Genomic DNA, 12,564 nt, shown 5'->3' on the forward strand with positions numbered 1-12,564 from the left:
TAGAACAAGTAAACAATTACCATAAGACTCGATAACGAGTCATGAATCAACACTAATCACAACCCAATAGGGTTTCATATACATAAACAAGCATCATAAGCAAACCAGAAATTAGAAGTAGCACTAGCCTTGGCCCCGAATAGAAAAACTGTTTTGCCCTTATTATGCGGTAATGGCGTCAAATTCACTACGGTTATCGGATGGGGGTGTAAGACCCACCGTTTCGAATCTATGAAACAGGGCTACAACAATGAAGAAGGCCTCTCAGTCCAAATCCTAGCACAACTAGGTCAAAAATGCAGAAAACCAAGCCAGAACCGTAATTGCAGGTTCCCAAATCACACAAAACTGTAATCAGTCTATCTCAGTCTACACAGGTCCAAATGCATTGATTCCAAAGGCATATGAAAGCTAAGACATCAAGATACATTTCATCAGAAGACACCAACAACAAAATCCAAACCAATTCCAGTCAAAACAGGCAATTACTATCGCAGTTCGGACATTCTGTTCACCAAAAACAGCAACAGTAAAAACGGCATAACTCACTCTATACTACTCCAAATGCCCTGAAATTTTGCAGGCACTTCATACTAATCAATACCTACAACTTTCATGTTTTGAGCAAAGTCCAATTCGGCCTCTATCTATGACCTAAAATTTCGGACAGATTAGGGATTCATGAACCCTAACTTTTCACATTTCATTCCAAATCCAAAATTGATTGCATTTATCATCAATTCACACCTACTAGAGTCAAAGCCCCTTATTACCAACCATCAAAAACAACCACACCATCAAGATCATATGAAACCAGAAAATTCCTCATAAAATTGAAAACTTCACCAAATCAAGTCAAATAAAGAAATAAATCACCAAATACTTCACTATCACTTCCAATAAGCACAATTTAAGCATCATTAAGTGTAAGGGAGTAGGCAAACATCACTTACCTAAGAGACAAGAGATGTAGAGATGTTGGCCACCTTAGACCTTCAAACAAACTTCACTAATACACTTACTAGCACTAGAAGAAAGGTTTTTATGGAGTAGAATCTAATCTAGGCTTTTGTTTGTAGGAGATTAAGGCAAATGGAAGCTTGAAAGTTGGTGGAAATTCCTTTCTTCTTGGCTCAAGGAGAACTGGCCACAAGGAGAGAAATATGGTGAATTTTGTGCAATGTTTTTGATATTTAATCCTTTGGTCAAAAAGTCAAGAAAGTAAATAGTGTTTCTTAAAGTCCAACAAATGAGAAGATGACACTTGTCACCTCATTAAAGGCATTCTTATCTTTCTTTTCTCTCTCACATCAATCACTTCACACACACTACTTATCTCTTAACACCCGATAAATTTTTTCACAGTATCCGTAACTTAACCTTATTGGCCGAATTTTTCCGAACTTTTCGCACTAGTGGGCCCCACGTCCAATATATATTCTTAATTTTCTAAAAATTCTCCAATACTAGGAAAAGCATCAAAAAACCATAATTGCTCATAAAATCCACCAAGAAAATATTCCTAAGCCAGAAAATGCAGAAAACATGCAATTAAGGGGAAAAACCCTAGGAAAAACATTAAGGGAAAAATGCGGGTTCTCACACTCTCTCCCCCTTAAAAGAATTTCGTCCTCGAAATTCCTTATCATTGGCTACTCCGGGATTACATTGAGCATTTTACTTAGCTAACAAATCTGTACCCCCTTCACTGGCCAGGTTCAGGAAATTCTTACCTTCCACGTCCTCTAATGGGTCAAAGACTTCATGTTGTTCTAAAGAGTACACCCGAGAGGACACTTTCGATCCATCCTTGTCCCCCTTCGACTGGGCAGGGTTGGTCGTAGTTGGTGGCAGAGTCCCTTGCCGCTCGCGCAGGCGAGGTGGACAGTTAGCAATTTGATGTTCGGCACTCCCACAGAGCAAGCATTTTCCTCATTTCTTCCAGCAATTGTCCTCCGAGTGGTTTAATTTTCCGCAATACCCGCAGGGTCCGCGTGCTGTAGAAGCCGAGCCTCCTCTTGACGGGCTCTCTTGTGACACGCCTGACATCCTTACTCCTCCCGTTCCCCGCCCAAACTTGGGAGCGGTACTTTCATCCCCCTGCCCCGAACTACTTCCCGGAAATCCTCTCTTTTTCGCCTGGAAGTTTTTCACCTGGAGCCTAGCATTCTCTACTCGTTGTGCCTTCTCCACTGCTTCGCTGAAGGCATTAATTTGGGCTGCCGCAAGGTCCTTTTGAATCTCTACGTTCAAACCCTGAATGAAGCGCCTAACCCGTCGTTGCTCAGTTATGATTAATTCCGGCGCAAACTTGGACAGGCGGGTAAACTGACTCTCGTACTCTGCCACAGTCTGAGCCCCTTGCCGGAGCCGGATAAACTCGTCCTCCTTCCTCTCCTGGACTAAGGGAGGGAAAAACTTTGCATTAAACTCCCGGATGAAGTTCACCCAAGTCCTAGGTGTCTGCTCCCGCTCCCATTTCTGTCTAATTACGTTCCACCAGGAACGGGCAGCCCCCTCGAGTTGACACACGGCAAAAGTCACCTGCCGTTCGTCTGGGTAATGTAAAGCAGCAAATATATCAACCATTTTCTCAAGCCATTTCTCAGCAACGTCTGGATCGGGTCCCCCAACAAATTTCGGCGGAGCGAACTTTTGGAAACGTTCGAGAGCTCTATTCTCGCTCTCGACATGGTGGCCAGGGTTTCCGGGGTTTCCAGTGTTAGGGTTTGGGTTCTGAGCTTGTTGCTGCACTACTTGTGCAAGCAGGTTTGTCATTTGCTGCATAGCAGCAGCTATCTGGGCATTAGGGTCGGCTTGGGGTTCAGGATCAGGTCCAGTCGAGGTTTCCCCCGCACCCCTAACCGGTGTGGGTTGTCTAGCACCACGCCCACGTCCCCGACCACTCCGAGTACCTTCCATAAAGTTTACTTGGTCTAGGCAAGAGTACTAAACCAAAGTAGTAACAAAGCAGGTAAGTAACTCTCAAAACTTTCACAGTCACACATATTTATACAGTCCAAACAGGATCACAAACGTATATATATACAAGCCAAGCAAGATCAAGCCACACACATATATACAATCAGTCGAGTCAAGTACAGGCAAGTCAGAAACAAGCATAGACGATCCCCCGAGGAATGGCCTTACTAGTTCACCAAATCCTTTCTAACCTAGGCCCTCATATCTTTCGTATCCGGGCGCAAGAATCCCATCTAAGATAATTCACAACTCGAGCCGGCCGGTCCCAAGAGTAAACCATCCTTATTAAAGATTCCTACCCGACATACATACCTAGCTTCCTCGAGTCCCATGCTAACGATTCGTACACTTATCACATGCCCGATTCATAACTTATGCTCAAACGAGCACTTAGACATATTATATATTCTTAATTTTCTAAAAATTCTCCAATACTAGGAAAAGCATCAAAAAACCATAATTGCTCATAAAATCCACCAAGAAAATATTCCTAAGCCAGAAAATGCAGAAAACATGCAATTAAGGGGAAAAACCCTAGGAAAAACATTAAGGGAAAAATGCGGGTTCTCACACTTAACCTTTTCTAAAAATATGGACGTCACTCGAATATTCCCAAAAGTTATCTTATTCTGCTCCAGCTTCGGATTCCATTCTCCAACAGCTCCCAATAATTCCCACTCCTTCACCATCAATCCAGAAATGTGAGCTTTTCGACTTAAGGCATCGGCTACCACATTAGCCTTACCAGGATGGTAGTTAATAGTATAATCGTAATCCTCCAAAAATTCCATCCAACGACGTTGTCTCATGTTCAACTCCTTCTGGGAAAAGAGGTATCTAAGGCTCTTGTGGTCAGAATAAACTTCAAAAGTCACTCCGTACAGATAGTGTCTCCACTTTTTCAGAGCGAAGACAACTGCGGCCAATTCTAGATCATGAATAGGATAGTTTTGCTCATGAGTTTTCAATTTCCGAGAAGCATAAGCTATCACATTTTGGTGTTGCATTAATACGCATCCCAAACCTTCTTTGGAGGCGTCGGTGTAAACATTAAAACCGTCCGGACCGTTAGGTAAAGCTAGAATAGGGGCCATAGTTAATCTCCTTTTCAGCTCTTGAAAACTGATCTCACACTTATCACTCCACAGGAATGGTCCACCCTTCTTGGTTAGATCGGTTAAGGGACTGGCAAGTTTCGAAAAATCTTTGATAAATCGCCGGTAATAACCTGCCAACCCTAGAAAACTCCGGATCTCAGTAGGGTTATTGGGTCTTTTCCACTCAGTTACCGCCTCTACCTTGGCCGGATCTACAGCAATCCCTTCCTTTGAAATCACATGCCCTAGAAAAGCAACTCTTTCTAACCAGAACTCACATTTGCTAAATTTGGCATACAACTGGTGCTCCCTCAGGGTTTGTAGGACCTCTTTCAAATGTTTTTCATGTTCCTCACGGGTTTTTGAATAAACCAATATGTCATCGATAAAAACAACGACAAATCGGTCGAGATAAGGTTTGAAAATTCGATGCATGAGGTCCATGAAAGCAGCAGGGGCATTGGTCAGTCCAAAAGGCATCACGGCAAATTCGTAGTGCCCATACCGAGAATTGAAGGCGGTTTTAGGCACATCTTCCTTTCTAATCAACAGTTGGTAATACCCCTGTCGAAGATCTAACTTCGAGAAGACCACCGCACCTTGTAATTGATCGAATAACTCATCGATGTGGGGTAGTGGATACTTATTCTTAATAGTTACATTGTTCAACCCTCTGTAGTCAATACATAGCCTCAAGGTCCCGTCCTTCTTTTTAACAAAGAGAACAGGTGCCCCCCACGGTGATCCACTCTCGTGAATAAAACCCCGCTCTAGAAGATCTTGTAACTGCAATTTCAACTCTTTGAGCTCCGCAGGTGCCATTCGGTAAGGAGTTTTGGAAATAGGGGAAACCCCTGGCAAAAGGTTAACCTCAAACTCAATCTCTCTTTCTGGAGGCAGATTCACTAACTCGTCAGGAAAGACATCGGGGTATTCACTCACTACTGGAACATCTTCTATTTTCAATTTGTCGACCGGCGTGTTTATAAGAAAAGCTAGGAACCCTTGCGCCCCTCTACTCAATAATTTCCTAGCGCGAATACCTGATATCATAGCGGATGAGGCTAGACTACCCCTCACATCTAACCTCAAAGTTGCCTCCCCAGGAATACGAAATTCTACTATTTTCCTCTTACAATCCAGTTGGGCATCGTAGCGAGCCAACCAATCCATGCCCAATATCACATCGTATCCCTTTATGGCTAAACTTATCAAATTTCCCAGTAACTTCCTCTCACCTACCCAGATCTCACAATTCGTATACATCTTGCTAGAAATCAAACATTGGTCCCCCGTAGGAGTACTAACTTCCAGCTCAAAGGGAAGAATAACAGGGTTTATATCAATTCCGCACATAAACTCGGGGTTAACGAAAGAATGGGTGGCTCCAGGATCTATCAAAATTCTAGCTAGGCGGTGGAAGACAGGAATCGTACCTTCCACTACCTCGGCCGAGTCAGGAACTGGACGTTGCTCGATGGAGTATACCCGAGCGGGTACCTTCGGTTTGGCTCCTTCTACCCGCGATTGACTTGAGGTAGCCTTGGATGTCGGTGTAGTTCCTTTCACGTCTCGGCCTTGGACTGGACAACTAGCGAGCCGGTGCTCTGCACTCCCGCAGCGTAAGCACTTGTTCTGTTTCCTCCAACAGTCGTCCTCTGTGTGGTTTGGTTTCCCACAGAAGCTACACGATCCACGCGTAACAGTAGCGGAACTCCCTTGTGAGGCACTTCTCGGTTGGCCTCGTCCCGGTTGGCTTCCTCGAGAGGGAGCCCCTCTGGTCGGACTCGCAAACCGTCCCCCCCCAGCTCCCCTTCCAAACTTAGGAGGGGTACTTTTATCCCCTTGAGTTGAGCTACTTCCAGCAGCTCCACGCTTTCGATTCTGGAAATTCCTCACCTGAAGCCTTGCGTTCTCGGATCGTAATGCTTTCTCAACAGCATCACTGAAAGTAGTGATTTGGGCTACGGCCAAATCCTTTTGGATTTTCACATTGAGCCCCTGAAGAAATCGCCTCGCCCTTCTTTGTTCTGTCAAGATGAGCTCAGGGGCAAACTTAGACAAGCGCGTGAATTGGCCCTCATATTCGGCCACCGATTGTGTGCCTTGGCGTAAACGAATAAATTCGTCCTCTTTTTTCTCCTGAACCAACGGTGGAAAGTACTTGGCATTGAATTCCCTTACGAAATTCGTCCAAGTTCTTGGTGTCTGTTCTCGCTCCCATTTGGTCCGGATAATGTTCCACCAAGAGCGAGCAGCCCCTTCGAGTTGAAAAACCGCAAAGGTAACTTGCCTCTCTTCCGAGTAACGTAGAGCGGCAAAAATGTCTATCATCTTCTCCAACCATTGTTCTGCCACATCCGAATCGGGCCCTCCGAGAAATTTAGGTGGAGAAAATTTTTGAAATCGTTCAAGAGCTCGGTCGTCGCTCTCGACATGATTTCCAGGGTTTCCAGGATTCCCAACTGGAGGATTAGGATTGGGGCCCGGTTGCTGCTGTACTACCTGTGCTAGGAGATCGGTCATCCGCTGAATAGCAGCGGCTACCTGGATATTGGGATCGACTTGAGGTTCAGGATTGGGTTCGGGCACTGTAGTTCCGGTACCCCGTTCAGGTGTGGACTGTCTACCCCCACGTCCTCTACCTCGGCCACTACGCGTGCCTTCCATCGTTCTAAATTAACCAAGCCATCAAAATACACGCTTAAATATAAATATAACATGAACATCAAAGGATACACACTCATGTGCATAACAATAAACATGAATACGGAACCAACAGGTACTTCATAAAACACTTCACATAACACATAGTCATATATTCACACCAGATCAAACAGTTACACCAAAACAGTCAGTCAAGTACAAGCACAAGCAAGGAAAGTATCTTACGGAATGGCAATACAAAAGTCATATATACAAAACTAGTCCAACATGCAACGTGACTAGCTAAGGGTCCTACCCAACCTGCCATTCCGTATCCCTTATATATACAAAAGTCAAAACCACAAAAGTCAAACCACCCAAAATAGCCTAAGAGCCAAAACCTAGCCTACCGTGGGACTAGAGGACCCACTCGCTTGAGTGGATTCACCTCCAACCCTGGCTTGTACACTAGAGCCCTCGTCACTCTCTCCCCCTAAGAGGTCATCACATAGGTTCAGAATCGATCCGGCTCTCTCCTTCAGTTGCCTTGCCCTCTTAACCATTCGCTCATGTGCCTCTCCCAGTTGCGTACATAGGTCGTCCACCCTATCTTGACCTTCTCCCAGGTCATATTCCAATTCCTTCATTCGTTCAGCTTGCCTCTTGTTGGCCTCTCTCAGTTGCTTCACTTCGGCCTCTAGCCTTGTACAATCCTTGGCCAACTCCTTCCTTTCTTTGTCCACCGCCAATACGAGGGTATTGGGGTAGGCAAACCTGTGACGGCACTCACAACGCCGAAGGCAACTAGCCGGACTCCAGCGTACCACTGCCCCTCTCGCCCGGACCTGGTACTTGATCAAAGGAAGTACTCTCCGGCCCTGCTCCACAATCGGCCTCTCACTAGATCCACTAGGCGCATCCATCCTACACAAAAGCGTAATCAAACTCAAACACTCTTAGGAACACAAACAAATACAAGTCCTAAATCAAGAAATTTCTAGCATGCCCAGGTTCATCACAAACCTAGGCTCTGATACCACTTGTGACGACCCCATCTTCCCCTAAGGCGAACCAGAGGGGTCGACAGACCGCCTGCCCAGCCCTCGCCAGGACTACAAACACGAAACAAACAAACCGAATCGAACTTGCAAAGAGAAAATCAATAAAGCAAGCATACAAACCTTTTTAAAAGGTTCTTATTACCACAAAGTCATCACGGAAGAAAGTATAGCTCGCGAGCACTTGAATTGGTCAAGAAAACGAAAACGGAAAAATTTGCCGCGGATGAACAGTAACCAGCCGCGTCACTATCCGGCCAGAATCTGGCCGGATATCCGGCCGGATTCTCGGCCGGATAGGAGGCAGTGGTTGGACCCCAAAGGGGTCGAAATTCCCCTGTCAATCCGGCCGACAATCCGGCCGGAAGTTAGCCGGATTGCGTCCAGTGGCCAAAATGCCAAATTTTTTTTCCTTCCCCTGCATATCCGGCCTTGTATCCGGCCAGAAACTGGCCGGATTCTGGGCGACAGTTTTTCTAAAACTTTTCTTCCTTCGTTCGAAAATCGTTGTTCGCCCCAAACACTTCAAACACATAATGTAGTGAATCCAAGACTTGATAAAGACATATATACATGTCATATATACATGAAAAGGGGTCACTTATACAATTCCAAAAGATACTTGAATTCAAATACATCCAAGTTTCAAGTTTTAGAGGAGCTTTACAAAACTAGCTATCTAACTAGCTCAACTCATTTCAAAACTTGAGTCCGGCGGTGCTCCTGTAAGGAAAACAAAATAACAGGGGTGAGCTTACGCTCGTGAGGTACCAAATTACCAAACCAATGATACAAGCCATCAAACACATATGCATAAAAGCCTTCACTCAATCCACCATATACAAAAGGATACAGTCGGCCCTCAAGGGCCGTTTTCCAATTGCCATACTTGATCGTACTCGTTGACACTCCGTCAACCAATGGAGAAAACCAAGAACCGTAGGCTCCTCTTTACACCATTTCCTTCCACCAATCACCCCCTTATCGGGCCCGCACACCTCACAGTCACAAACGGTCATACTCGAGTATACCATAAGGTCGAGGAGTGAACACTCCACTCGACTATCAGTGACCCAAAGGCACGTCAACGATTCGCCCAAGCTCTAGCCGGCTCGACTCGAATAACGGCCCAAGGGAAAGAGCTCAGATTTCACAGTGATCATAGGGCATGGCCCTAACAAATATCAACCCATATATATACAAGACATTGAACAGGCCAACAGTATCAATAGCACAAGAACAGTAACAAGAACACAAGTAGGTGGTCAAGAGCGATAAAGTACACCCTTGACCCATTCAAGCCATACAAGTCACGTATTAAGTGCATTCAACCATTTAATGATACACTCACCAAGCAACCAAGTAAATCACACGTTCGAGTCAGGTGTAGGTCCCGGTCCACCGGTACGACCTAAAACAAGCAAGAAAACATATTTGAAACTCAACTCAATCACGAGTCAATGTACAATGAACCTACTAATATAAGTTACTCAAAATCAAATGGAGCAACGAAGGTGCGGAATGTGAACAAACTCCCCAATTCTTCCATTTCTATTCAAACCTTCTCAATTCAAGACAACCCATACCCCAACCAATTGGGCGGCATTTCCCCTTAATTTCTTCACATTTCCAACCTAACCAACAACATCAAACTCATACCAAAACACTTACAAATCACAAACGAGTACATACACCTTATTTGAATCACAATACCATCAAATATACATCAATTGCTAGCATGAGAACCACATATAGAAAAGCCCCAATTTCATACTAAACCCTAAATCCGAAATTCTCTCAAATGCTGAAATTTTCCACAATTCACCACCATTATCACAACTAGGCTCTAAATCATTCAATATAAACCCATCACACCTTACTCAAGCATAAGTTATCACATAAAATAGAAAATTCCTCAATAAATAGAAAATCATCACAACTCAAGTATAAATCATGAAATACTCCATAAAATAGCCTCTTTAACTTCTAACCTCTACTAATCTCACATTACCACTAATAAAGAGATAAGTTCTCAACTACTCACCTTACAAATACTTGATATGAGATGGATGAGAGCTTTTCCTTCCAAACTAAAACCACCAAGCCCTTCAAGCTCTATCAACAAGAGGATTTTATGGAGGAATTGGAGAATTAAACGGTTGAATTCCAAGATTGGGCCAAGAAAAGCAAGCAAAAGTTGAAGAGTTTCTCTCTCTTTTTCTCTCTAGTTGGCCGGCCAAGAGGATGAAAAATAAGAAAGAATTTTGGTCACAATTCAATTTAGTAAAGGTATAAGAAAAGTCAAAAGTCCAAGGCCCAATAGAATTGCAACAAGTGTCATCCAAGCTTATCTCATTCTTGTCTTACAACACCTAATTGAACCCACTAACCTCTAATTAACTCATAACACTAGGTAATAAAGCCTCCGTATCTACAATTGCCCACAGCTACATCTTACCGTACCGATCGGCTTAGTGGGTCCCACATACACGGTATTCCCTTAAAACACAGAAAATGACCTAAACCCAGAACATAATGCAAAATTCATATTTCCTCATACAATTCCCCAGAAAAGCCACATATTAAAGAAAACCCTAGCAGTAGGCCCAATATAAATGCCTCAAAAATAAGAAAAATTTCGGGGTCTCACAAAGACAATGTCATGAAAGAGAACCTTAATCACTCGAAAATCGAGGTTCAAAAGTGAGGATTTAAAGTCCCAAGAGAGACTTGCCTCTACCATGAAATCGAGTTTAAAACAGTTTATCGATATCAAGAAAGAGTAATGAGTTCTCAAAAACTCATTTCTTAAGAAATCGGAAAATTTCCTTTTTGCGCGACAATCTTTGGAAAATCAAATCTTGAGTTTGGTACTTCCAAAAATGGAAAACTCTATACTGTCGGAAACTAGGTTCGAAGTACTAAAAGTTTCTAGCAGATACTTTTCCAAGATTCGAAACGGAAATCATTCATTTTTTAGCTCAAAATTTCAGTTCCAAGAAGACAGGTTTGAACCAGTCTTGATTTTCAGCAATCTTTGGAAATTTGGCATAATTCACAGAAAGTGAATCAGCTCTTAAAATTTGTAACACAATAAGAGTTCCAAACAAGGTTTCAAACACGACAAGCGAAACAAAATTCGGAGTTTTGAGCATCAAGATACAACAGTTTAAAGTTAGCTGAATTTTTGCACATTGATCAGAAATTTTCAGATTTGAAAAGTCATCTTTGGGGCGCTATTTGAGTATCTAATGATATTGAAATTGCACCAAATTTGGTACACTTAAACTTCCATATGTGGACTACCTCTCTACCAAATTTCATGCAAAAACTCACGTGGGAAGGTAGTTAACAAAATGACTAAAGTTTGTGAAAATTTCAAGGCAAATCTGCCATCTCACTCTTTCTTTCTTTCCAAAAGTTTGGTAAAATGAAATCAACCCCAATTCAATCCATTTTTTAAACCAAGGTCCTATAAAAATTTAATAAGCAATTGATGGTTAATTGGCATCAAAATTTTCGAAGCAACACATCTCACAACAATCCTGACCATTCGGCCAGCAAGAAGGGAAAAACTTTCCAGTTTCCAGTTTTGTTGCACTTTCAAAATTAGGCGACATCTCACTCAATACATGTTCAAATTAAGAATGGTTTATGGAGTTGGAAACTAGGTTCAAAATTCTACATTTCATCAGAAGGAAACATTTCCAAAATCAGTTCACAAGTGAGAGAAAATCAAGCCACAAGATGCAGCTTCTCCATTCCTCTCAGACAGACAGTTACAATAGGACAGTCAAATTTGTCGAATCACTAGGGTTGATTCAAAATGAAGTAGTGGGTGATTTTTATACCGTTAGAAAGCTATGAATGTCTAGTTTCAAATGCCGCAAATGGCACTCAATTTTGACTTTTGTACAAAGAGTTACGTTCAAACAAAGAGCTACTATTCGGCTGCCCTGACTACCATTTTCCAGATTTCTTCCATTTTCGAAAACCCTAGTTTTGAGCAACCAATTGAAACGATTTTTTGGTAGCAACTTTGTACACACAATATACAACATATAACCATCAATTTCACAGCCAAACAAGCACCAAAATTTTGAATAAAAACAGAGCAACATGGACAAAAAATTTCGGCCAGCTTGCACTTCCATTTTTCTTTCGATTTCCCTCCACTTTCTAACCGTAATTCTCTCATATAACGGATAAACAACATCAACCAAGCAAAAAATCCTCAAGGAAGCTACCTATAATCCACCTCAAGACCGCTAGCCTAAAGATTAAAGCAAGAAATGAAACACCTCAAGTCCGCTAGCCTATTCCTTGCTTAGGGTTGTAAACCCATGCAAACTAAGCTTCATTCTTGAAGAAATTAGAAAGATTGAAGAAGGTGAAGGGTTACCTCTTGAACCCTTGAAGAAACCATAATTTTTCCACCCAAAAACTCTCCAAGAAACACCACAAGATGATGCCTTTCTCCAAACTAGAACTAATCTCCAAGTAGTATGTGATTTGGATGAAGATTTGTGAGGGAAATGGAACAAGATTTGGAGCAAGATGAAGAAGCTTTCTTCCTTCCTTTTCCTTTGCTGTTTCGGCCGACCAAAGAGAGGAGAGAGAGAGAGTGGTTTGAGTTGTGTGAAGCTTCCCTTGGAAGATTGAAGAAATTGTGGAACTATGAATAGGGTTCGAATAGTGTCCTGTACTACCACTTTTCTCTCTTGTTTGTTGTACTAGGGCACTAATCCTCCAATGTAATTCCTTTAACACTGTATTTACTC

At 42.8% G+C, this 12,564-nt stretch overlaps 1 protein-coding gene across 1 annotated transcript; it reads right to left on the bottom strand.

Annotated features, from left to right (window-relative positions):
- Positions 1-4,956: 4,956 nt before the first annotated feature.
- On the bottom strand, positions 4,957-6,749 carry LOC113771259. The gene is made up of 2 exons (XM_027315860.1): positions 5,167-6,749; positions 4,957-4,969 (listed from the first exon to the last, which is right to left on the bottom strand). The coding sequence occupies exons 1-2, from the start codon at positions 6,747-6,749 to the stop codon at positions 4,957-4,959; spliced, it is 1,596 nt and encodes a 531-aa protein (XP_027171661.1).
- Positions 6,750-12,564: the final 5,815 nt, after the last annotated feature.

This window comes from Coffea eugenioides, chromosome 5 (genome assembly GCF_003713205.1).
Source record: "Coffea eugenioides isolate CCC68of chromosome 5, Ceug_1.0, whole genome shotgun sequence".
Classification (NCBI taxonomy): Eukaryota; Viridiplantae; Streptophyta; class Magnoliopsida; order Gentianales; family Rubiaceae; genus Coffea; species Coffea eugenioides.